The following is a 27,935-nucleotide window of genomic DNA, read 5'->3' as shown; positions in this document are numbered from 1 at the left end:
TTTAGAAATAAGTAAAACATCAAAAGTGTTACAAAGAAAGAAAAATAAAAGTGGGGGGTGGGGAGGGGGGAGGAATAAGAAACAGGATTCAAAGAAAAATGAGAGAAAAACTAAAAACATGAGGACAATAGAAATAATTTAATAAATCCAGTCCAAAGTCATTTTTAGTTTTGTCAGTTGTTATTGAGCATTTGTTGGTGTTAACCAATCAATATGTTGTAGTGGTGGTGGTGGTAATAGTAAGTGGCCACAATGTCATACAGCAGTGAGGTGCATTCTTAATTGATGCATCGGTCAAGTCTATTTAGTTAATAATAATAATTATTATAATAATAATAATAATAATAGTAATAATAATAGTAATAACTAATTGTCTAAAATATTCCCATTAGTCAATAGTAAGAATTTGTTTGTGTGTGCATCACCATCATCATCATCAGCAAGAGAAAGTCAGTTGCAGAAGTTAACTTTTTCAATGGTTGTCATCATCATCATCATCATCATCATCAGAAAGAGTTTTAATGCCTCCATGGGGTGGTGTTACTTGACATTGAAAGGGATTTCGACTTTAGCAGTTACTTTCACTTTCACTGCTGTTCACTCGTTGCCTGATGGAGCAGATTTCTTCTTCCAGTTGCCGAATCCGTTTGTCCTTCATGGACATTTGTTCCTTGAGGCTTTTGATCTCTTCCACTTGTTGAAAGTAGGCTTTGCGTAGCTGAAGAAGAAAATCAGAAAATAAAATTAAAACAAAGAAGGTTATATGCAATTAAACAATTAGCAAAGTTCAAGAAAATTAATCTTGCTTAAATGCCTAAAACCCACTGGCTTAATTCTGAGATGAACTAGGGCAGTACCCAAGCATGGCTGTAGTCTAATGACTGAAACAAGCAAAAGGTAAGAGATAGGATGTTGCAACCCTGCAGCCTATTAATTTATTCTGCTTTATTGTTATTTAAAGAGAATCTCAGCAAATTCCAAACCCAAAAAACAACAATCAATTCAGGATTTCTAAAGAAGTTTTTTTCATTTTTGAAACCAATTTTGTTACATTTCTTTTCTTCAAAAAAATATCAGATTTCAAATTTATAAGAAACAACAATAATCTGAAGGTGTTTTAATTGTGTAAACACAATAATATGACAAAAGGTAAGAAGAGGTTATTTCAATAATTAAATTTGTTATAAAATATATGAAAGAACATATTTGTAAGTGAATTAAAAGTTCTGCTTTGTAACAATTAAATGAAGGATTTTCTATTATTGGTTAGTCTAATCCTCCAAGATAAGAGGAGAGCAATAATTAGATTGAGTTACTCAAAGACATTTATATGAGATTAACAAATAAACACTTAGGGCTTTCAAAGAATTTCAAAGATAATCTTCAGTTATCTTCTAAGAATAAATTTTCTTAAACTGATTAATCCTATTTCAGATTTTCTTTTTCTCCTGTCTTCTTCCTATGTTACCTGCAAGGGTCTACTGATAACAGATTCAGAATTGCTAGCATCTATCAACAACATAGAGTTCTTTTCTGATTGGAATTTGATAAAAGAACTGGAAATGGCTTAGAAAAGTGGAGAAGAGACAAACATAAAAGATGTTGAAAGCTAATAAAGAAGGAGAATAGAAACAAACAACCCCATATCTAAAATGTTTCAATACTCAACAGGAAAATTATTCAAATACTTCTATTGGTTCCTTAGTTTAAGATTTTTAATGTTGAAAAAGGAAAAACATAGACCTTTAGCCCATTCCTACGGAAGATATTGGAGTCACATAGACACATAACTTTATCATCATCATCATCACTATCTTTGTTGTTTTAATATCTTTTGCCTTCCAAATCGGAACAGACTAAACAATTCTGCCACACAGCATCTCTCCATAAATATATCTCAACTCGATGGTGTTTTATCTGTAAGAATTGGACAATTCTTTCAAGCCTATCCATTCACAATACACGCCCATACTAGTGGACGAGGGGGTCTCCTGCAGGCTCTGGTTCTTCTATGTGATGTCTAATTCTTTGTCATAATCTTTATTTCCTACTGACCATCATGTCAGTTGATAGTGTATCACTCACAATCACTAATCAGTACACTAATGAGACTGTAAGCTATTAATAGATCCATAGTCTTCTGATCACTCATCAATGCTAGGGGCCAAGAGATAAACTTTCAAAGTGAAAACAGAAAATCTTCCTACAAAATCATGTTATAAAAATCTCATCTAAACACATTTCCCTAAAACTAAAAGAAATGACAATGACACATGAATAAGGGCTTAGAAAATGGTTTGCCATTCTGCAACTACAGCATAACTAAATCAACAAGGCGGAAACTAATTGGTTAAAACTGTCCCATTTTATTAATTGGTTAATACTGTCCCATTTTATCAATTGGTTAATACTGTCCCATTTTATCATTTGGTTAATACTGTCCCATTTTATCATTTGGTTAATACTGTCCCATTTTATCATTTGGTTAATACTGTCCCATTTTATTAATTGGTCAATACTGTCTCATTTTATTAATTGGTTAATACTGTCCCATTTTACTGCAATTGGCATCTAAATTCCCAATTCTGTTCTCAATTTTTCTTTTTTAATGATTCCACTGTATTTAGCAACAGTGTTTCTTTCCTGTTTTTTGTTGAAAAAGTCTTGAAGAAGGTTCAATTCCAGTGAATAGAAATAAACAAAATGTCTTTTTCGGGTCTGGTTACTGACAACACTTTCAACATAAATGAATTTTTACCCCTTTCAATCCAAGGATTTTGCATTTTTCTCTTCACAATGAAATGTCAATAAATTTGGTTTTTAAAACACGATTTATTACATCTTTTACACTTAATAATTCAGTAATTTAACGGTCACTAATTAACTTGCTAGTTTGTGGGTGTATTAATGAGCCTGTCTGTCAGAATCATGTGATAATTCATCACCAATTACCCAACCATAAAGTGAAATTGTTGTGTAATGAAAACTTGCTGCTTACTTCCTCCATGTGAAACTTATCTTTAAAGAATTTTATAACACAAAGCAGCAAATAACCTCATCTTATCTCCAACAAATCAATTAAAACTACTACAAACAATACTTTGATGTTTAAAACAAAAACATTTAACACGGTGTATTTAATATTAGTAATCATGTTATTGAAATTTAGGGATTTTTACAGAGACTTTGAAGTTTGAAGTCAACATATTTAGGAATATATTCATACAGGGTTTGTTAGTTAAGATATTTAAGAAGAGAACACAAGAAAAATGTTAAGTTTAGATACTTAAAGTGAGTAATAATTAATTTGCAAGTGAAAGTTTTAATCAAATTTAGACTAAACATTTAAGCTAAAATATTTAGATGGTTGTGCACAAAGAAACCATTTTTTCAATTTATTCGAGATCTGGTAAGTTGCCACTGATGTGAGCTACAGAATGCCACAACTATACAAATTAGTTGTTAATAAAGGTTAGTGAGTGACAGTAAGAAAGGGTTTTTTTTTTCCAATGCAAGGAAAGTGCTGTCATTTACTCACCTCAGCATCAAGCTGATTGGTCCCATTCTCCAGGCTTGAAGGAGACATGGGAGTTGGGGACCATACCTTCTTCACATGGATTCTCTATAAGCACAGGAGACAGCAATGCAAGATAGAGGTTAGCAAAGTTGTGGGTGTGTGGCAGAAAAAAAAGGTGGGAGGCTGATCAGTGCAGTGATTCATGTTGATGCACAAGAAATAGAGTGAAAATAGAATTAAGGAGAATATAAAATATGGTAATATTATGAAAGAGGTGCAAAGCTGCTGTGCAGGTAAATTATTAACTTGCAAGAGAAAAGAGTTTAAAATATATTTTGAATTTCTCTAGAATACTATTCCATTTATGCAGCTAGGTTGATCTGGAAGCTAAACAAAACAGAACAGGCTTGAAATAATGTTTGAATTCCTAGTTACGAATATGATGAACAAATATTTAACAGTTTGATTTTTGGTTCACATAACAGCAAAAAAAATGCCAAATTGATAATTTGGAGAATGGGTTACATTTTTAAAAATTCAAAAATCCTATTCTACAACAATATTTTCTAAGTCTCAAAAGCAACATTAAAGTAATTAAGAAAATCCTTGTTAACACAATTTGCCTATTTTTATTGTAAATATTTGTGAATTTCATTAAATTAAATCTGCCAACAATATTTAAACATCTCCTTCACACAATAAACACAGGATTATTTTGTGAATAGTTTTCCCATGAGGACATCCAGTTTAAATGAATAAGGGACTGAAGGACTCAAAGAAGAAAAGGTTTGCAAAGAATTCAAAAAGATTTCAGTTGAGAAACGGAGTTCATACATTTGTGAAGAGAAATAATGATGGCAAACAGAGTTTATACAAAAAGGAGGAGGAGGAGGCGAGAAGAAGAGATGAGAATAAGATGCAAGTTAAATAAAGGGGTCCAGTAATCCAAACAAAAATCAGCCCAAATAATGAGGTCCTTGAATGAGAAAAGCAGAAGGGGGGGGGGGCTTAAGTTCTCCTTGGAGAGAAAAACTTGAGTAAGATGAAATGACACTTCACCAAAAAGTTGAGATTAGTAGAAGGAAATATTTAAGAGTGAGGTTATAAAGAAGAAAGAGAAGAATGAAAATACAGGAGGAAGAAATGAGAAGACTTTTGATAGAGAAATACTCAACAATTATTTCTTAAATTCAGCAATGACTAAAGAAGAAAAGTAAGGAAGAAGTAGAACAGTATCAGATAAAATTTCTCACAGAAACGATGGTGATGATGATGATGACAAACATTAAGAAATCAAGATACAATGTATGACAGACTCATCCAACCCATGCCAGCATAGAAAAGAAAATTTTAAAATATTCATATATTTATTAGTTTTAGACAAATTTAAATAGGATGATTTTGAGGAAAATCTATAGATTTATATATTTTGTGAATGGAATTATTTTTACAGTTGACTGTTCATATCAATAAACCTTTTCTTAGTTTGTTGCTTAAAAGATGATAACAATTCATTTTCTTTAGTCTTTATCAAACAAATTGTAAGCAAATGTGATCAATACTTTAGATCAAAGCATTCTGTTCACTGCTACTTTAATTCTTCCTGTGTGGATTGTAAATATGATGGAGTTAAGATTTTGCAAAATAATTAGAAATATTTACCATTGTTGAATTAGTTTTACAAGGTTTTTGTTGAAGTGAAAGACTAGAGTAGAAAAGAAATGAAAACCAGCATTTTTAGAGAATTTTTAAGCAAACTGTATGTTTATATTTATTCCTAGAGGATTATGGAATATAGAAACTTTAATTTTGGCTGAGTTTATTTCCTTGGAAATATTAAGAACTATTGACATTGTTTGAAAAATCTAAATATGCCAAATTATTAGAGCAACAAACAAATGGATTGGTTTGGGAAAAGTTGGGGGGGGGGGGTTAAGCACATGATTTCAATTTTGGTAAAACATTGAAAATACAAATATAAGAAAAGAGTAACCTAAAATATTCCTTCAAGAACCCGTAGATCAATTTAAATTAATGAATGTGTGTGTGTGTCTGTGTGTCCCTGTGAATCAACAGATTGCTGATGTCCAGCTCGTAAATTCATGGCAATTCTCAATGATTCTCACAGTAAAAAATAAATTTTATAAAAATATTTCTAGAAATTTATTTCATATATGTTGTTAATTAAATGAAATAGTTAAATGTTAGTTAAGATGTGAGGCAGCAACAAGGTGGGGGTAGGGGTGGGGTGGGTGTACACAAAGCAGGTCACTAAAGTGTCTAAGGTGAAGGATTTGCAGAAGAATTATTTCAAGGATGTTGCAACAATTATTTGGGGAGAATTCCAAAACCTACCTTTTGGCCATTAGACTGTTTCTACAGGGAGATATTTGCAAAGTATAGCATTTGATTATAAATAGTGTGTTTTGCACAGGTTTGAAAAGGATAGGGTCAGCAAGAACATATAACAGGAAAGAGATTTCAAAGTTTGATGTTTGAGAAACAATGACATTATCAAAATTAGATTCGTTTAAAAAATCATGCCAACTACAGAATTACCGAATATATTACAGTAATGGTCTAAACATATTCTTAAAATATATTGCTATGTTTTATGACTAACAGTGAATTTCTAAATCTAAAAGTGACACTCAACAAATAACAGTGAAGTTTTACAAGAAAACTTGTGTCAGAGAAAAAGGAATTTCAAAGCAGAAAACATCAACTGGAAAATCTAAATATTGCATTTGAGATCTTTGAATTCTAATTTACATAATTATTTTAGATGTCCTTTTTTTTTTTCTTTTTTTAAACATAACATGATGTTTTATGTGATAGGTTTTTATTCACAAATAATTGTTCTATGTCAAAAAGTTGAATTCTATCTCATGGATTCATGACAGAATTAAATATTGATGATTCAACTAAAATATATTTATATGAACAAGAGACAATAAAATGGTTTGAGAATCGTCATAAAACATGAAACAACAAAATACATCAAAACAAATTGGACAGAGACAAATCACAAGGAATGATAGATCATGCAAACTGCAATCAAACTTCATTTCTATGAAAATTGTTTTTATGAATTCCTTAAGATAACCAATTTTTGCAACTGGCAATCAAAAGATGCTAGACTACAAACTAAAGATTTCAGAATTTAATAATCTGATCGTTGTGTTATTAGAAATAAAATACTTAACTTTCAATGGCTGAGGAGATCCCTTAGCTGTAAAGACATGGGGAAAACTTAAAGAGTAATAATAAGTTTTTACTAAATTAAATTTCCCTCCATCTGATATGAAAGTTTAAGTCATCAGTGACAGTTCATAGATGTCTCTTGAATATTCTCATCAAAATACCCACTTAGACTAACAGTGACAAATATACTTGTCAAAATAATAATAAAGAAATATATACAAGGACTTTACAGAACTTCTTTAGCAATTTCTTTAATTTATGAATAGTCTTAAATTATAATTAAAAATTTCAATCCCATCAAAAGGTGACAAGAACAAAAAAATTTTTGGTGATTTCTACAATAATCTCCAACCCATTCCAAGAAGCAATTTCATAATGAGAGTACTTTCAATTAGTTATATATGTGTATTGCAAATTATTGTTTCTCCTTAATTAAACCCAGATTAAAAATTATACATAATATTAAAGTGTGCTTTTTTTTTTTTTAACTATTTGCTCAACAATGTCATAAACAGAATTAAGATGACCAAACAGCAAGCACAGAATAGAAGAAAAAAGAAAAAAAGAAAATGGTTGGAAAAAAAAAAATAATAATGTCTAGAAACACTTTTCTAAAGCACAGTGAAAGCATAAAACATCTCAATGTCAATAAAAGGTCAATAAAACATCAACAACAAGATTTGGGGGGGGGGGGGTCCTAATGTGACTTTTCACTTGTTTTAGTTCTGAAAAGGTAAGCTTTAATTTAGCAAATTTATTTAATATCTTTCAAATAGTAAATAATTTAGATTTTGTTTTTTATTTTTTCATATTTCAAAGGCTTTCATTTCCTGAACAGGAAAGTATCAATAAGTAACTCTTGTTTTGAAAATATGATTGGGCTTTTGATCATTAACAATAATTAAATGATTAAACTATTAAAAGAGGATAATAGGATTAACATTTAATTATTTAACTTCTAAATTATCTTTAGGGTTCACTGCAATTCTCTAAAAAAGGAGGTTGTTTTTTTTTAATAGCTTTAATAAATGCAATTTTGAAATGTGTTAATTTAAATTTCTAAAAATCTTTACTTAAGTAAAACAGAAAATTCTGAAATAAATTGATTATATGAGATTATTTCAAAGTGTTTAATTGCTTTCACAATGAAACCATGCACAGACACAAACACACACACACACGCACACATTATGTCATTGATCTGGAAATAGAAGTCATTTAATGACAAACAAACAATTTACAATATAAAATAAAAGAAGGAATTTTAGTTTTAGTAGAATTAAAGAGGAGCATGCATAAAGGGAGAAGAAATGATAAACTTGAGATGAGATTTAATAAGAAATTCCTCAGTTGGTCACTTGCTTAATTAATTGGTAATTAGCAATTTGAAAATATTATCTTGTCTCCTTTAGAGAAAACTTGATAAACTGTAAAAGCATTTTTTAACATATTTCCTCTTTGTGTACACACAGATCAATAGAAAGATGAACAGATCAATAGAAAGGTAAATAGATAGACAAATAGGTTTGGAAATTGTCCAGTTGGAATGGCAAACCCCTCGTAGACACACTCCAGAAAGAAACAATGTCAAAACGTCACACTCTGGTATTCACTAAAATGATGCAACCGATATTGATGGAACATGCAGTTGACACTTGTTCGAATTCAATCAATTTGAATCTACACTTACCTTGGTTTTTGTAATTAATTTCTAAAATAAACAATTTTTTAACGATTACATATTATCTAAATACTTGCTTAGAATTAAATATCTTGATCTAAAAGACTCTTTTAATCAAGAATTTTAAAAAATCTTTTCAATATAAAGTTTATACAATGATGATGATGATGGTAGTGGTGATGATGGTGAAGGTGGTGATACTGATGATGATGATGATGACAAACAGACAGTTTTGTAATAAGTGAATATTATGTTTTCTTTCAACAGGAAAATTCCAAGTTAGAACATTGCAAGACTAGTAAATTGGGAAGCTACCAGCAGAGTGAGGCTGATTCTGCCGAGTATAAGAAAACAATCTGTTACTTCTGACAGAATCAAAAAGAAGAACAGCAGAAATTGAAAAATTTAAAGATTTCAATAAAAACGGAAAGTTTAAACTTGTAGAAATAAGTTCTTGTTGAATATTTGAAATCAAACAGACTAATCAGCGAATACAATCAGTTGACGTTCAATATTTCCCTATAAAATTGTCTAAAATATCCTTTAAAAGCAAATAACATATCCGGTAGAGCAAAACTAGTCTAAAATTCAACCTTTTTTTACAGTTTACAGAAAAACATGGATTTAGAAAAGTTTCTTGAGATGTTGTTATTGTTGTTTCTTTAGGACATTGAAAATACTTCAGTTGGTTTATTTGTCCTAACCTGAGTGAGGTCTACATTCATTAATTAATAATTAACTGGAAATAAATGGAGAAGACTGTCCCCTTAGAAAAACAGGGGCTCTCTATTTTAAGTTTAAAACAAACCATAGATACGACTCTGGAAGGGTTAATGAAGCCCATCAACACAAAAACCTAACCCCTCTTGACCAATTCACTACATTGAGTCTATTTAGATTATGTCTTCTACTTCCAGTGAGAATCTTCATAGCCACAAGAATCGGCGGATTACAAGATGAACAGAATCTTACTCTAAGGAAATATTCCTGGAGACCAACAACATTTTACTTTCAACCAACATGCAAACAACGTTTTTAGTGATTTAGCTTTTGTATTCTAATGTTAATATGGCATTGTGAGTTCAAATACTGCCATGATCAACTCAGCCTTTTTTATATTTTTAGGCTTATAAAATAAGTACCAGTCAAATACTGGTGTCAATGTAATTGACTCCCATCCCAACGAAATTACTGGCCTTGTGCCAAAATTAGAAAGGAATATAGCAGAGCTGGCATTTTAGTAAGAGAAGTCTGGTACAGGCTTCTGCCTGGCTGGCTCTTGTGAAACTGTCCCACCCATGCTAGCATGAAAGGCAGACGTTAAATGATGATGATGACATTTTAGTAACAAGGGAAATATGCAAATGCTATGTGTAGTTATAGCTTGATAGAAAGGATTCAGCCTCTGATATACATCTTCACTCATCACAATAATAAGAAATATCTCATCCAGCACATGACAACATGGAAAAACAGATGTATGATGATGATGATGATGATGAGTTCATACTAAAAGTATCAATCTATTCTAACATTAAAAGGGAGGGGTGGGGTACACTTTGTACTGATCCTGAAATCCAACAGGTACAAAGAGGGTTTGATGGCTTAGTCTCTTCTACGCAATTATGTTATTCATGGAAATATTATTCAGTAAAATGAAATATTAGTAACATGACATAACAATATAGAGATTAACATTTATACCAGAAGTGTGACTTTTTAAAAAGGACTAACAAAAAGTTATAATGTAAAAAAAAAAACAAAAAAAACCCATAAAAATTCAATAAAGAAAATTTACTCAAATTCCAACAACTGAGATTTTGGCTGATTATTTCAGAATGTGAATGCAACAAGTTATTTGTTGGTTTAGAAATGAAACTTGTTAAATTTTGTAACGTGATTAATATAAGAATAAATTAATTTAAATTCTAAGAACACAGACATATATTAATAGCTTCGGAGTAAATATTAAAATAAACAAAACGTTAGTATTTGATGATTTTCTTATCAAATAAACCACCTCTAAATTATTCAACTAAAAAATTACATAAGAATGGGATTGTAGAAAGATATTTTCTCTATTTTTATTTATTTATTTTAAAATCAAAAAAAAAAAAATCATCAGTCAAATGGATTTACCATTCTAACAATTTATGGTAGAGAAAATAATTCTGTAATAACCCCCCCCCCCCACCACCACCACCACCCAATTTAGCTCTTTCAGGTAAGTATTCTAAAATCTAATAAATCCCTATTTATGAGTGTTATTAGATCTCCAAGTTCATGTTGGACATCTCAACATAGTTTCAGATGCAGAAAAAGATAATTTCTTTAACAAATAGTTTCACTTGCCTCTCAAAACTAATCAGACAATATGTACAAAAATTAAACTAAAAGATAAAAAAAAAGTTAAACTGTTTTCAAATCAAGGAGAAAAAACGAAAAAAAAAAAAATTCCTATTATTCATAAAACAGTTACAAAATTTTTAAAAAAAGGGAAAATAATATTTTTGATACTGAAACGAAGCTAACTAGTATTTCTAAGAAACCTATACTTCTATCCTTCCCAGATGTACCAGGACATGTTTCAATCAAAGTAAACTTCTTCAGTGAAGCATGATTTAACTTTTTTAACCAACACTTTACCGTTAAATTCTAGTTTGTTTTTTGGTTTTTTCCAACAACATTTTTAGAACTTCTATCAGCATTAAAATGTATTTATTCTAAATATTTCCAAATACATTTCAGAGCTATTAAACATATCTTATTCTGTATTGTTGCCAGCACAAAATTTATGACCAAAGTGCTTAGCATGTTGTTATTTCTAATCCATTTCTTTGTATGATTCCCTAAGCTTATTCCCTCTGACTATCAAATATTTAAGCATTCTACTTAATATTTCAGACAGTGAAATTATTGATAAACATTTCCAGTCGTCTTTCTCTCCAAATATTAACCATGAAAGAGAGTTGGAGGAAACCATTATTAGAATTGAATCTCGTGCAAATGGTTCCATTTGCTACTGATATTGGTTACACTAAATGAAATGTAAAATAGCAGCTATAATGTTAAACTCTTGTTAGTATTACATATTATGGTTTGATAAAAACATTGAGAGTTTTTATCCAAAAGCCAGTTAGTCTGATGATAAAGTTGATATTAGATTAAATTTCATAATTTATTGTTGGGATTAATGCAACAGTTTAAAAAAAAGAGAAACGGTCAGTTGAAATATTGATCTTGTAGATACTAAGTCTACTAGATTAAGCAACAGCATTGCTTGTAAAGTATTATTTGGGGGAACATAAGCACTAATTGGAAGCACTTACTCGTACATCACTTTCAACTGATTTAGTTTCAGAAGAAAATGTCAAATTAATATTTGACTTAAAGACAGCAGGTGTAGAATGAATATTTTCTGGTTCCAGACCATTGTTTGTATCAATTTTGGATTCTGCATCAATTATTTCAGTTAAATTTTCAGATTGACATGATTGAAGCAAGTCTGGAATTTCTTGACTACATTCTCTTAGATTTTGGTCAAATGGCAGAGAATTCTGAAGAGTAAAGATAATCAGTAGTGTGAATAAATATAAGAATGGACACTAAATATATTCAGCAATAATTTGTCCCAAAGAAACCTTAAATATTCCAACTAAGATTGTGTACCCTAAACAAATATAAATGTAAAACAATTCAAAATGGAATCCAATAATCTTCATTTAACTTGTACATGTGTCATGTTTATGTGTTTCACACTCAAAACACACTGGATAATCTACAATAATATAAATCCCATGAACCCAGATTCTTTACTTTTCACAGACAAAATTTCACTCCAAAAGATTAAAGATATTAAACCCTAAGGTGTTTTAAAACAAATGGGATTAACAGTAGAGATTATGATTGAAACGGGATATGACCAAAAGAGTTAAACGACTGAGCTACAAAACTGTATTAAAGAAATATACTGCATTCAATGAAACGAACACAATTTGTGTGTGTGTGTATGTGTGTGTGTGTGTGTGTGTGTGTGTGTGTGTGTGTGTGTATGCATGAGGTGGTGAGGCAAGACCTTCGTACATTGGGCCTCACCGAGGCGATGACTACGGACCGAGACCTTTGGAAATGGGCTGTGCGTGAGAAGACCCGGCAAGCCAAGTAAGATCGTTGCCAGTGCCCCTGGACTGGTTCTTGTGCGGTTGGCACATGAGATGCACCATTTTGAGCGTGGCCGTTGCCAGTACTGCCTGACTGGCTCCTGTAGGATTTTCGAGCGAGATCGTTGCCAGTGCCCCTGGACTGGCTTGTGCGGGTGGCACATAAAAGACACCATTTCGAGCGTGGCCGTTTTCGTGCGGGTGACACGTAAAAGCACCCACTACACTCTCTGAGTGGTTGGCGTTAGGAAGGGCATCCAGCTGTAGAAACTCTGCCAAATCAGACTGGAGCCTGGTGTTGCCATCCGGTTTCACCAGTCCTCAGTCAAATCGTCCAACCCATGCTAGCATGGAAAGCGAACGTTAAACGATGATGATGATATCTGCCAGATCAGATTGGAGCCTGGTGTAGCCATCTGGTTCACCAGTCCTCAGTCAAATCGTCCAACCCATGCTAGCATGGAAAGCGGACGTTAAACGATGATGATGATGATGATGATATATATATATATATATAACTCAAGTAAAGGTAATAAACCTGATTAAGGGATCATAAATCCAATGAAAATACTGGTTAGTTCCCAATCTATAGAAAGTTCAACTATAATGTAACCATATAAACCGTGGTTCATATATTTAAGGAATAAGGAGAAAATGGAGAGGTAATTAATACAATTACTTATCAATTATAAAATATGATAACATCTCTGACAGCTGTTTCAATTCAGAAATCTTAACGTAATTAATTAAAAAATTAAAATCATTATAGGATGAATCTCTTCAGAAGTAGTAAGGATATACAGATTAGAAATACATGTTGAGATAACAGCTATAAAACCGTTAACTCATCTTATTAAGGATTTTCATTTTTAAATTAATTATCTAAAGATTTTTTAATCAAAACAGAGATGTTGTCATATTTTATAATTAATAAATAATTTTATTAATTACCTCTCCTATTTCTCGTTATTCTTAATATATATATATATATATACACACACATATATATATATACACACACACACACACATATATGAATATACAATACATAACAGTATGAATGTACTAAATTAGATGAGGACATTTTTAACTGCTACATCTACAAGTTAAGCATTCTTCTCTCCATTCAAGAAAATATCACAAATTTCAGAGAATACACCTTTTGTCTATTTCTTGAGAATTTTTATTTCTTCTTTTCCTTGGTATTTTTGAAAACAATTTAGAAACAAAAAAAAAAAAAAACTTTTGCTGTTGCAAGGATTTCTTTTCAAATCTATAATTACTTAGTGGACACCAGTTTTGAATAGAAGAATATTCTTCTACCCCCCCCAGCCCCCACCCCATCACTGCTCGACAACACTTACTCGACAACACTTTTTAGTGTAATAAATATTTTTTTTTAAAATTCATGTCTTTTAACAATTTATGACAGTATTTTCCCAAAAGTCCCAAAGTTTAGGTGTTTTTTATGTATCAATTGAAAATCCATACAAATGCATAGCATTGCAATTGTAGACAAAAACAGTTTTCTTCACCGACGTGGCCAATAATCATTGCTGGATGAGGGACCTCAAAAATGCTCATCGATTCTGGCTATTTTATGATAATTAGATCATTCGTTTCAAGAAAAATAATTGATAAAGATGCATGGCTGAGAGGTTTGTTTCATAATGGCAGGATTCCAGCTTTGATCTTTGGACAAGTAACTTCTTCCCATAGCCTTGCATTGACCCATGGTGAAGATCAAGAGGCAGTATGGAGGCCCCACACACACACACACACACACACAACATAAGTTTGTACAATAATATCCAGCTGTATTTAAGTTTGCCTAAGTTATCTCCCCTTAAACGAATCCCGATTTGTCATTTTCTGATGTAGGGGGGGGGGGTCTTTTTTTAATGACAAACCATTCACATCAATAAAATCCTTTGAAGGTAGAATTACAAGACATGGCTGTAATAGAATGACTGAAACTAGTAAAAGAATTCTAATATCTAATATCAACAAAACTGGTTGCAATAAATACTGAATATTATTAATCTCATTAAATAAACAAAACCATTTTATGAAAACCCTTATTTCTAAATGCATAGATCAGCTTCTCTCACTTTTCCTGGTACACTGTTCAATCACATCGACCACATCATCAACATCTTCAATTCTTTTGCCTTCCGCTTCAGCCATTCCCGACTCCTTCTTTTCATTGGGAATCTCAAAGCCTTCCTTTTTACATATGTATAGAGTTAGGAGGTAGGAGAGGGGAATCCAGGATTATGGATTAAACAGCTATTATCAAATCTTTTTTGCTAATGTCATCTTAAATGTCTAGATTTTTACAGTTTAAAATTAAATGCATGAATATATTGACAGCCTGGAGATTAAACACATCACATCCGGTCAGATACTCAGTCAAATTCAATACTGTCCATGCTTACTAGCAAATAGAAATAAATATTAAAAAAGATTGATACACACACACACGCGCCTCGAATGAACTGAAGCAAAACATTTTAGTTCAATTCAAAGTCATAAATGCAAAGAATGGTTTAGTGAAAAGATAGAAATATCATTTCAGGTTGTTTTACTCAAATCCTTCATTTCTAATCGTTTGTATTTAATGAGTTTTTATCATTGAGGGAATGGTGTTACCCAGGTGTTCTTACTTACATCAACAGGTGACGATGAAACAATTCCATTTGATGTGACATCATCAGCAGAACTAGAATTAGACGATGGAGCCCAAGACTTCCTCATCACTTTTTCAGGAGTTTTGTTAACGGATTCCTTGGCTGTTGACACATCACCTTCCCCATGGTTTTCAATGTTACAGGTGTTATTTGCAGGATCACTGGAAAACAAGGTTTCATCTTGTAAAGAAAAACGAAACTGGTGAAGAGAAGTAATTTAAACAAACTGGAGTGAAAAATAATGAAAAATGGTCTGAAAGCTACAAAAAACAGCTCTTCTTTCCGAGGTACACGTTAATTAAGAAAGTTATGGATTTCCCAAAATAGAACAAGTCCAGGTAACATGAACAGAAAACTTTTGTGATGTGGCTCAGAAGAAGATTACAGGAGAAGCAGGTGTAGCAACTTTTTTCATGTGAAGTAAGTACAACCATAACAGAATCAGAGGGGAAACTATTTTTGAGATTGTAAAAGAGAGCCAGTGCCTAAAGAACATCAGTGATAAAAGCTTTATGAGCAAAGAGGTTGTGTGTGTGTGTGTGCACACGCACATGTAGCCTCACATGTATAAGCAACAATTCTCATGTGTAATACACATGCATTTTGTTAATGGTTAACAGAAACTCAGGACAGGAATAGTCTGTGGTCCTCAAAGTGATTACAAGGTTTCCACAAAAGGTTATCAAAGACTTTTAGGCCCAAAATTTCAAAACGGTATAAAAGATTGAACTGTTCCTGAGGAGAGATGGAGTGATGCAAATGACTTTCCTAAAAGAAGCCTGTATTTTGCTGCTTTTGCATGTGAGAGAGAGAGAGAGAGAGAGAGAGAGAGAGAAAGAGAGAGAGAGAAAAAGAGAGAGAGAGAGAGAGAGAGAGAGACTAAGCTGTCAGGTTTCTATTGCATGTTGTTCCTGAATTCTCTGTGGAGTTGTGTGTGAAATAATTTGTGCATTTGGAAGGTATAGAGTGGCATCCTCAGCATATAGGACGGAATGTGAATCAAGGCTGGGAGAATCACCCCACAAGCAGGAGTCATCTTAAAATCCAAGTATGCAAAACTGAAACTGAATATTCTCTCGGCTAAAGTCTGGGATGGAGAAGAACAGCACTAGGGTCTTTCTACTCAATATTTTCTAATGAAATTCCCAAATATATTTGGAAAACCAGATTGAAATAATAAAGATATACTATAAACATAACTTAAAATGTTAGCCATTCACCATTTGTAAAACTGACCCACAGTAAACAGCCATTCAGGGCCCCATGGCAGATTTCATTAACACTGAGTGCTTTAATTAGGATAATTGTAGATTAGTAACAGATTACTAATAAACCCATTTTTATTGACAGATATTAACTGTCTGTGATAAGCCCGTTTATCAGGTCATTCACAATAAATGTTACAGTTCCTGGTATTTTGAAACATTTAAAAACAGGTTTCCTGGAAATGTTGGAATTGTCACTTTTTCAGAAGCGGCAGGATTTCTTGTGAAAAATGTCCAAACATTGACTCACAATCAATTCTGTTGTGAAATATGACCAGGTAGTTTTATAGAGTCATATAAAATGTACATAGCTTCAAACCTACATCTTTAATGGCAGTTCTGGGTGTCATCTAAAAACACTCACATATCCAAGTAGGTTATGGTAGCATCTAAACCAACATGTGACACTTTTCTTGTCTTACATAAATGGGCAGAGGAGATTTTGTTAAGAAATTTTGTAAAAATTCTATTTCACCAAATTTCTCAAGCACAAGAATCCACTGTAAAGCAGTTGGATTAGAAAGTTTATAAATATTTTAAAGAAAGCATGTGAAATTATTTAGCTTTGAGATGATAAGTCTAATAAAAGATTAAAAATGCTTGAATCAAATATTAACAAACTTGTTCAAGACATAAGTATTTGAACATTAAAATCTGGTGAAAGTTGATCAACTACAATCAAAAGAAAATCACAACAAAAAGGGTGGGAGAAAGATGAACTTTTGATCAATACACATAACATTTTCATTCCATTTTCTTAGAAAAAATTCACACTTTTTTTTCTCCCACTTTTAAATGATTCAAACTCAATTTGAGTTTCGCATTTAAAAATTAAAGCAAATTACCTTGATAAAGTAAGAAATTCATCATTAGAGCTAAGTCTTTTTATGTTTTTCAGAGATGCCGGTTCCTTATTAATTTCTGTGTTAACACTAGGAGGAACCTGAGCTGTAGGCAATGTAGACGAACGTGCCAATGGGGGACGGTTGACAGCCTTGAAAGTGGTGATGGTCGGGGTTTGCTTTAAGGCTCCATCCTAAAAAGAAAAGGATTGGGTTTAGTCAAGAAAGAATGGCTAGAAAAATTACAGAAGACAAATCAAAAAATGGCAAATTATCGAAATAATAAATGCAATAATTAAATCATAAAATCATTAAAATATCAACTAGGCAGTAATTAGTAAGTCATTCACTACTTTAATTTGAAACAAAATAATAACTGCATTTCAGGGTCTCAAATCTTCATTGAGAAAAAAAGCAAAAACAAATCTTCATAAATGGAATAAGTAAAATGGTATTTCAATCTGCTGATGAGAGAAGTTTACTATTTAATAAACCATAAAATAACCACCATCTTTCTAAACATGACATTTGGTCTGAGGAAATTAATCCAAAGTAGGGTCATTTTCTTTTGAAATCAAGGAACTGAGAAATCTCAAAAAGACTTAAAACTGGAAAATTCCAATATCAAAAATAATGGAATCCACAGCAGATAACTTAAGTAGGAAGTTCTCATGCCAGAATATGGTTAAGGTCTCCTGTGTTTGGATTCAAAGGAGTAGAGCGATAGATGGAATGTTTCTAGTAGGCATATATAGGGCCAGCACCTCAGTGTTGGGTCAGTGGGGGTAGCTTTGACAACCGGATGAGCAAACATTCTTTTTAAGATGTGCTCAACAATGTTTGAGTAACGGCACTGTGCTAGATCATGTCCGCTAAGTTCACCATCAATTCACCATTTTTCTTCTCAATAAAATAGTTTTTAACTATTAATGGTGAGATACCATGGATATATTTTCTCAGTAAACTTTCCTTGCAGTGAATTGTCTTCGCAGTGAATTTACCTGTAATCATGCTAGACATGTGAGCAAATTAGAGCAATTTTCCACTAAATTTGAATTAATAAAAACCATAATGAAAGTAAATAAGGAAGAAGAGGCTGAAAATAACAAAAGAGGTCTGGAAGTGGAGGCTTATGATTATCTCCATCACCTTCAAAATGTTGGAGAAGAAAAAATTCAAAATTGGCCATGTCAGAGTTTGCCCTTCTTATCCAACATAATCTATTTCTGTAGATTAGTGAAGAGAAAGATTGAAACTATGTGAAAAACAGCAGCCAGCTCTGGTGTTTACCATTTGAGAGTAATGGAAGGTTGAAGTCAGTGGGAGACCTTGAGAGAGCGAGCGAGAGAACAAGTGTGTGTGTGTGTGTGTGTGTGTTTATTAATGAATGAAGCCAATGAGACAAAGTTGGCTGCACAAACACCTATGGCATGGATTTATAATCCTGGTTACTTACAGGTGACTTTATACACTTTGAAATTAAAGGTGTATTGAACACTCTTATGCCTTCTGTACAACAAATAAAATCAATATACATATATGTCATTGATTAAACACAACCAATAAGCTAATTACCCAAAAAAATCTGCCCAATTCAATCAAAACAGTCTCTTGTGAAGATAACAACAAAAAGCATAACAATGTATTTACTTTCCATATTTTAGAAGTGAAATAAATATTTAAATGAGAAGCACTTCTTATAAGTCAAGCAAAAAGCTATCAAATAATCTGATTAACAAAAGAAGCAGGTTAATAGAAGCAGAACAACAAAGAAATGAGCCACAGCTGTTAGACAAGAATTCGATTTGGAAACGAAAACAGTAACAGGAATTGATAGAATATCAATGAAGGACAGGATTAAAATAGTTTCAAAGGAAAATCATAAGAGTAAAAGAGTTTTACTTGTTTCAGATCAGAAAGTTATCAAAACAAGTCAATATTGTCATGCGGACAGAGTTAAAGATTTATAAGGATTTTTTTGGTTATTAGATGAAATCTCTACAATATAATATCACAAAGGAAATTTATAAAAGCAATATATTATTGTGCATTAGCAGAGAAGATAGACCAGGATTAGTCAAAATAGTAAAGGGGGAGGGGATATATGTTGTTTTTTCCCTAGAGACAACATTAATCGTCTCTGTTTACCTAAGTAAAATGTTGCTGTAAGTTTATTACAAACAAGGGAAGTTGTTTTTTTATCATAAGCATTGCTTCTGTAGATTAATTTCCAGATGGAGAAAGATTTTTATCTTTTAACTTCTTAATGTTTATTAACAAACACCCACACCTTTGGATTAACTAAATTCAGAAGTATAATAGGAAAAATTTGCTGACTTCCATAATCCAATCAATTCATAAATAGGTTATTAGTTTCTTTGAAGAAGTTTGTCTGCAGAGGGTTAATTGGACCTGCAGCCCAAAACTAAGGAGACCTAATTAGCATGACTATAATACACCTATAATGACTAAATGCCCCTGTGGTGTTTGTTCAGAGGTTAAGGACGGATGAGAATTAATTTTGTAATGTAATCCTTCTTATTGTTCCTGTCCCAAGTTAATTCCAATTGTTTGCGAATGTCATTTATCCCCCCCCCCCCCACCGATCTCAGACAAACGCCAACCAAGATGGCGTGAATCAGCCAAACTTTACCTGCTAGAAATAGCAACCCAAATGCTTTTAAATCAGATCCCAAAGCTGGATGTTCAAGAACCAAATGAAGGACAGATTTTCAATCCTGGGATCGTCCTGATTCCAAAAACATATAATATGTCTAAATAGAGAAAATATAGACTGAGATATGGAGGTCCCGGACACACAGAATTTCGTGTTTATTATTATAGAAATATAATCAATTTCTTTGTTTCATATATTTTTTTGTTTTCACAAATATTTTCAAATATACAAAGAATATTTAAAACCAACAGCTGAACACTAGAAATATTTCATGAAAGCAGATTGGTTTTTAAAAGGAAATAAAACCTAACAAAAATATTTTTTAAATGTTCAAAAAGAATTCTATAAAATAGAAAGAAACAACCAAATAGATTTGTTTCTGTAAAATGATTGATACAAGTATTAGATTATTGAGAAGAGAGAATGTTATTGGCGGTATTAAAGAGAATGTTATTAAAAGCAACAAACTATGAAGAACTGATACAATGAGAATGGACTATTTACCTGTTTTTGAACAGCTTTGGCAGATGTAATTGGAGGGCAATTGGTCATTTGACCATCCTTAAGGAGGGGAAAAAATAAATAAAATAAAATATACTAAATCCAGCTTAACAAATGATATTGAACACAGAAAAAAAAATTTTAATGTGGATTTGATTTTCATGAATTCTAGGGAAATATTTACATATAAACAACATTCAGATTTTTTTTATCTTTAAACATTTTGTGCCAAATTTCAATTTTTAGTCAACAGAATTCAAATATTAAGGTTTTATCATTTTAATACCTCTCTCTTTCTCAACAATAGTCATAAAATATTTTTTCCTTGCAAATGAATTCAGTTTGTTTCCCAGCAAATGACACCAATGATATCTCGATGATGTTATTCAAACACCATTTATACATTCTTCAGTTATTTGAGTCTCTTTTAGAGATTCTTTACAGTATTTCTTTGTTTTTTTAACCAGAACCTTTGTTGTTTCAAACTCTTTCGACTTACCTTTATTGAAACCAAAACAGACACCATTCACATTCACTGCAAACCTCTCTTTCAACATTCAATCAGGGACACATAGTTGTGTAGTTAAGAAGTTTGCTTCACAACCATGTGATTCTAGGTTCAATCCCACTACATAGCACCTCGGGTCAAACAAAAGGATACCTTGTGGTGTTTAGTCTGAATTACCAAGGCAGATTGATAAAATACAAAACAAAATCAAGCAAAACCCTTAAAGGCAGTGCCCCAGTATGGCCACAAACTGACATCAATAAAAACACACAAAAAAAAATACAAACAAAAAAGCAACTCCCTAATGCCAATGTTGTGTGATGCCCTTAGTGTAAGAAGAGTTTTTGTTCTGTTTTGTTTGTTGTTTTTTTACATATTAAAAACAATTTAATTTAAATTTCTTCAAAACATTACTCCAAAAATATTAAACTGGTTTATAAAAAGATAAATCTAAAATCATTTGCTAAAATATTTTTTTCATTTTCCTTGTCTTCAAAAAAATAATCCAAATTTGAATAAGAGACACACAATTGTAAGAATTTTATTTCATTCAAATGCTTCAGTTGTAGAAACACTTTAGAACAAGATCCTCTAATGAATGCTTTTTTGTCAATTGTCAGATCCAGGTTTGTTTTTTGTTTTTTTTACTTAATTTGTACAATTGCAAACTAAAGACCAGTTGCAATTACGTAATTAACATAATTATGGGGATGGTTAATTAATGCTAGTTCTGACACTCCTGACAATAAAGCAATCAAGTAATTTAGGAATGAAGAAGAAACGTGCCAGATGTTTCTATCAAAAGAAACAGAATTTGTCAACAAATTAAACTGGATGTGTTACATGCAATTATTATGGCAACTGGCAAGTATATCTAAGTATAATATAATCCTCCTTAATCCTTTCTACTAAAGGTACAAGGCCTGAAATTTGGGGAAAGGGACTTGTTGATTACATTGACCCCAGTGTTTCACTGGTACTTAATTTATCAACCCCGAAAGGACAAAAGGCAAAGTTGACCTCAGCAGAATTTGAACTCAAAATTTAAAGACAGACAAAATGCTGCTAAGCATTCCACTTAAATGATATTGATGCTAACGATTTTAATGCTAACGATTCTGCCAGCTCACTGCCTTAATAATAATAATAATCCTTTCTGCACAAAGCCCGAAATTTTGGGGGAGGGAGCCTGTCGATTATATCGACCCCAGCACTCAACTAGTACTTAATTTATCGACCCTGAAAGGATGAAAGGCAAAGTCGACTTCAGCAGAATTTGAACTCAGAACATAGCGGCAGACGACATACCACAAAGCATTTTGCCCATCATGCAAACGACTCAGCCAGCTCACTGCCTTCGTAATAATAACAACAACAATAATTGTTTGCATCCCTGACACATCATTACCACACTTTTTAATCGCCTTCCGTCTGCCCCCAATCACTCTCCTCTCTCCTCTCTCCTAAAATACGATTAGTCATTTCGCTCCTCCACAGCAAGAAATTTGCTCTCCTCTGGCCATTTTCCCTTCTACTTTACCCCTCTCTACTCCTCATTCTCCTAACATAAAGTTGCAGGATTTGAACAGTGGGCAGAGAGTTAAGAGAAATAAAACATGACAAGACCAGCTACAGCAATAATAATAATAATAATTTATTCTAACCTGGAGTGAAACTAAAATTGGTTCTCTATTTTGTCCACTGATCCATTCATCAGCTGTGAGGGAGGGAACACAACTGGCCGTTGGTGGGAAAATATCATCTTGGAACTGATCAGACTAGAATTTAAAGAGAAATTTTATAAGAGAAATGTTGATTAACGACATTCAAAATACAAGTTAATGATGAACAAATTACATAAATTAATAAAATACAAATTTCATTAGCTTCAAGAGAACTAATCAGCCAATCAGAAAATATCTAAAACAACAGGCTTCACACAACTGAAGAAAAAAATAGTGAAGATAGACTTTTGAAATTAATGCTAAGTAAATTTTTGATATTAAGAACCGTTGATGTCTGACAACAGCTTAGATTTATAATGGACAAGAAATGTAATTGTGTGCCATTCATACCTTTCTCAAGGTATGAATGAAGTAAAGTTGAATTGTGGCTGCAGTCGTTGGAGCCATCAGTTCCTATCAAAGCATCCAACCTATGCCAACACGGAACATCAACAATAAATGATGAATATAGCTCACTTCTCCTCAAAAGTCTAAAATGGTTTTATCTTCCACACAAATAGATTTTAGTATTAATTTCTATTGTCAAGACTCAAGTTGTAGATTTAGAATGCAATGTTAAACGAAGGCAGCAAAGTTGCAGAAGGTCACACGAAATGCCTTGAAATACTTTTAGTCTTCAGCATTCTGAGTTCAAATATCAAATGGACCAACAAAACAATACAAGTTATTGGTGTCGTTTATCCTCAGACCTAATTGAATAGATTTATGAACAAAGATATTCCTTCCATGATCATCCAGTCATTTGGGGGAGGGCACAGTGTATGTAGAACTACAGTACCAAATGTGCCCTTCTGCCAACCAAATTGTCCAAAGGTGGGATCCAATCCAGAACTTTTTAATCCCACACACTATGCTGATAAATATACGAGTACACAAGAGAATTTCTCATTTCTACTCCAAACGAGTCTCAATAAAAACACCAGCATGCTCACCTTTAGTCTTATCTTATAAACTCATTTACACAATACAAAATGGAAGTCTAATCTCATATTTTTATTACAAACAAGCAATCCAGATTTGTTTTAAATAAACTTTTCATTTGTATTTTTATCGCAAGAAAACCTTCAGATCAACTGCAATCTAATTTCCATTGCAAAATCTTTCTAAATAATTAATTTTACTTTAGAATTAATTTCTTAACAATTACCCAAAAAGCAATCAACTTTAATCACCAATTAACAAAATAAACACTGAAGCAGCACAAAAGAAAAACTCATCTTCTTCCGACAGAGAGGTCGGAGATTCAAATCTTATCAAATACTTACTTTTCTTGGAACAATCATTGAAACTGGCTCCACCAGATCTTTGGCAGTGTGAAGTTTGTAAAACCGCACAATTTCACAGCGCTTAGCATCACAGCCACGCTTTGGCATTATTCCTGAAGAATTTAAAGTTGAATAGTTTCTCAGGTCATTACTTAAAAGACAACAATTGCAAGATTACTAATTATACATGAAATAAATCAGAATTAATGTGAATGGTCACCTACCTAAACTTCTTTGTGGAGATGAAGACTGGAACTGATTGAGATAGTGGCAATAGGGGGCAGCACTTACTATTTCATAGTATCTAATATTACCATCACCCTGAGAAGAGACAAAGACATTGATAAATATGTATACATATATATACATACGTATATATATATATATATATATATATATATATATATATGTATACATATATACATACGTATATATATATATATATGTATACATATATACATACGTATATATATATATATGTATACATATATATATATGTATACACACACACACACACACACATATATATACACATACACACACACAAATTGATTTCTTTTCTTTTTTTTTTTTCTTTCAGGTTTGGTTCTTACCTTGCCAGCAAGGAAAATCACTTTACTATCATGATCATAAAATGGGAACAGAATTCCACTGGAGAAATCCACTACTTCAGTTTTTAAAGATTTGGTCATGTTTCTCTGAAAATAAGAAAAAAAAATTATCATCAAGATATAAGACTAACAAGAAAAAAAATATATCAATGGAGAAAATGTTAACTCGAAAATTTGAAACCAAGGAAATGATAAATGAAGTTCTTGAAACATCAAGACTCTAGTCAAAGAGTTAGAGTTCTATAGGGAATCATATAATTCCAGCAAAATAAAAAATGTTTAAAAGACAGGGAAAACGGTAATATTTTTCAGTAAAAGAACTGAACATGGAAGCATGAAAAGTCTTCAGATATTAAATTAATGAAGATTATATACACCATAGCTCAAATCTCCAATTAGTCCAGACAGATTCAATGCTTTTAATCAATTTCTTTAACTATTATAATTTACCATTTCTTATTTAATATGAAGAAATGAAATACCAAGTCAGCTCATAAAGAATTCAATTGGAAGTGTAAGACACAAGACAGAAAATAAAAATTTGAAATAGATTTTCTTACCACATCCCAGATAGCGTATTGGCGCTCACTGGATCTTGAGAAGCCTGTTGTGAAGATCCGGTTTGTGTCTCCAAGAAAAACAGATTTGGAGGCTTTAACGCCTTGGTGGCCAGTTCCTTCCTAAAATAGTTTCTTGAAATAAACTTATTTCGCAAAAATACTTCATCTCTTTTGAATGTATATTTCATTAAGTTAATAAAGTTAAAATTCGGAGAGAGAATAAAATACATTTTCATATAACAGCAAAGTACCATCAAAACAGAAATTTAAAAAAAAAAAAATTTTCTATATTAACATTTAATTGAATTAAGAAACAAAATATTAATTTGCATGTTTTTTGTGTTTTATATTATAAAATACTTGCATTAACTGCTCTGATAGAACAACATTTATAGAAAGTTTCATCTTGTAAAACATCATGAAAATTCATTCAGTGACAAAATTATAATTTTAAAGATAAAAATGAACTTTTTCCTATCATTTATTCCTATTAATGGCTGCAGGTGGTTCACTGTTTTATACAATTCAAAATGAACAAATATCACAAATGTTAGCTTACTATGGCAACTTGGGCAGTTCTCGGGTCATGTACCCTGATCTTCCTATCCTTGCTTGTCGTAGCAAAAAGACTACCTTCCCGATTCCATGTTATCGAGAACACAGTATCATTATGGCAGTTAATGATATTCAGAGGCTCAGCTTGCTCCACATTCCACAAAATACACTGTGAAGCATAATTATGAACATTGACACTTTCTTTACATGGAAAACACAGAAAAACTGGAAACTGCTAGATTACAGCAGGTTACGATATGAACTAGGAAAATACAAGACAAAATTTATAGCAGTCAAAAGAGAGAGAATTACCTTATGGTCCATTCCAGTACTGAGAATGATATTCGAAGCAGTCGGATGCCATTCAATGTTTGTGACCTTACGTTGATGACCGTGAAGGTCAACTGACCACTCAGTCAGATTACTATGCATAGTATTGGGAATCCGCCAAACTTTGACCTAAATCCAAAAGACAAACACCTGTGTAGAGGTTTTGGGGATCTTGAAATGTTCAGTAAAAGAGCAAAAAACAATTTCATGATTAAATAAAGTAGCAAGATTATCAGATGGTGCAGATGTATTCATAAAACAAACATTTGGCACCATTATATATGGCACCATTATATTTGGCACCATTATATATTCATAAAACAAACATTTGGCACCATTACCTATGGCACCATTATATTTGGCACCATTACCTATGGCACCATTATATATTCATAAAACAAACATTTGGCACCATTATATATGGCACCATTATATTTGGCACCATTATATATTCATAAAACAAACATTTGGCACCATTACCTATGGCACCATTATATTTGGCACCATTACCTATGGCACCATTATATTTGGCACCATTATATATTCATAAAACAAACATTTGGCACCATTATATATGGCACCATTATATTTGGCACCATTATATATTCATAAAACAAACATTTGGCACCATTACCTATGGAATTATCTTCCATCTATCAACAGACATTTCTTTGGAAACATTTAAGTACTTGGCTGCATTTGATACAAAATTCTATAAAACACTTAAAACTTGTTCAAGGTTTTCACCAATTCTTGGAAATTAGAAAACATGAAAACCCCCAAAATGAAAGAACGCAGTTTCATTAAATAGAAAATATTCTTTCTATTCTCATTATTTACCGTGTTATCGTCAGCAGCTGAAGCAATGACATTGTCATCAAATGGATTCCATTTGATATCCAAAACTGTTCCAGCATGACCAGTTACTTTGGGAGCATTGATATCAACACGACCAGTCTGCAAGGAAAATAGATTTTAAATAGATTTTTAAAAAAGAAGAAAAGTATATATATACAACAACCCAAAGTGTATTGTGATAATAAAGTTAATGAAAGCAATGGTATTTGTAAATCTGAAATCATGATAACACGAAGAATCCTAGACTAGAAAAAGAAAGATGATAACAATTAAAAAAGACTTACCTTTTCCAATGGCAGTACTAAAAATGCTCCTCCCCCTGATGCTTCAATCACAACTGCCAGAAATTTGGGATTTACAGCACAGAAATTACTGTCATGGGCATTTCTTGTAATATGAACATTTTCATAGCAAAGCTCTTTTCTATACGGACTGCCAAAAATATGGCGGTACTTAGAGCTCCGCACTCGAAATGCCATCTGCAATGGAAATTAAGAAATGTAATTAAATTATTTCATTTGAAGATGCGAATTCTGGTATATTTTCACAAAACAGACAATAACTAAACAACAGAAAACATTGAAATTGGAAGGATCAAAGAAGTCTGTTCCTTCTCTTCAAAAAATTGGGTTTTTTTTTTTTACTTTTGTCTTCTCCACACACTTTTTTACTTTTATGATATAAAAGATGTTAAGATGCTTTTTTATTGCCCAGAATAAAATTACCACTCAAAGTTACACTTTTATCTTCACAAATGACAATTGATGGAGCTTACTTTTACATCCTTTGCTCAATAAATTTTGGTAATATTTTATTGAATCATTGAACCAAAATTCCGACATAAGTTTCCTTTTCATCGATAAATAACGATCATACTTATAAAGCTTGGAAATTGATCTTTCTTACGACGTAAATTATTCATTCAATGGACCCAATCATTCAAAAATTCCTTTCTGAAAAAATGTC

At 32.0% G+C, this 27,935-nt stretch overlaps 1 protein-coding gene across 44 annotated transcripts in view; it reads right to left on the bottom strand.

The window, feature by feature from the left end:
* The window catches only part of LOC106879469 (coronin-2B), a 76,940-nt gene that overhangs the window by 733 nt on the left and 48,272 nt on the right, over positions 1–27,935 (bottom strand). For 7 of the 44 annotated variants that reach the window (XM_089366314.1, XM_014929045.3, XM_052974492.2 and 4 more), the window contains 15 exons: positions 27,254–27,448; positions 26,952–27,068; positions 26,094–26,240; positions 25,786–25,950; positions 25,227–25,346; positions 24,649–24,753; positions 24,280–24,376; positions 24,056–24,168; positions 22,710–22,823; positions 20,541–20,597; positions 17,363–17,553; positions 15,233–15,413; positions 11,732–11,959; positions 3,539–3,622; positions 1–718 (listed from right to left, as the gene is read on the bottom strand). The exon at positions 1–718 is cut by the window's left edge and continues 733 nt beyond it. In XM_089366314.1, the coding sequence (XP_089222440.1) occupies positions 569–718; positions 3,539–3,622; positions 11,732–11,959; positions 15,233–15,413; positions 17,363–17,553; positions 20,541–20,597; positions 22,710–22,823; positions 24,056–24,168; positions 24,280–24,376; positions 24,649–24,753; positions 25,227–25,346; positions 25,786–25,950; positions 26,094–26,240; positions 26,952–27,068; positions 27,254–27,448 (2,064 nt within the window). In that variant the 3' untranslated portion in view covers positions 1–568. Of the gene's footprint in view, positions 719–3,538; positions 3,623–4,524; positions 4,718–5,872; positions 5,894–6,599; positions 6,750–8,411; positions 8,433–11,731; positions 11,960–15,232; positions 15,414–17,362; positions 17,554–20,540; positions 20,598–22,709; positions 22,824–24,055; positions 24,169–24,279; positions 24,377–24,648; positions 24,754–25,226; positions 25,347–25,785; positions 25,951–26,093; positions 26,241–26,951; positions 27,069–27,253; positions 27,449–27,935 lie in introns of those variants that run through there. The other 37 variants (XM_089366342.1, XM_089366341.1, XM_089366340.1 and 34 more) reach the window with 18 other exon arrangements.

Source organism: Octopus bimaculoides, chromosome 18 (genome assembly GCF_046866305.1).
Source record: "Octopus bimaculoides isolate indiv1 chromosome 18, ASM4686630v1, whole genome shotgun sequence".
NCBI classification, from domain to species: Eukaryota; Metazoa; Mollusca; class Cephalopoda; order Octopoda; family Octopodidae; genus Octopus; species Octopus bimaculoides.
Note: the sequence above shows the minus strand (reverse complement) of the source record. Positions and strands in the feature narration are given on the sequence as shown.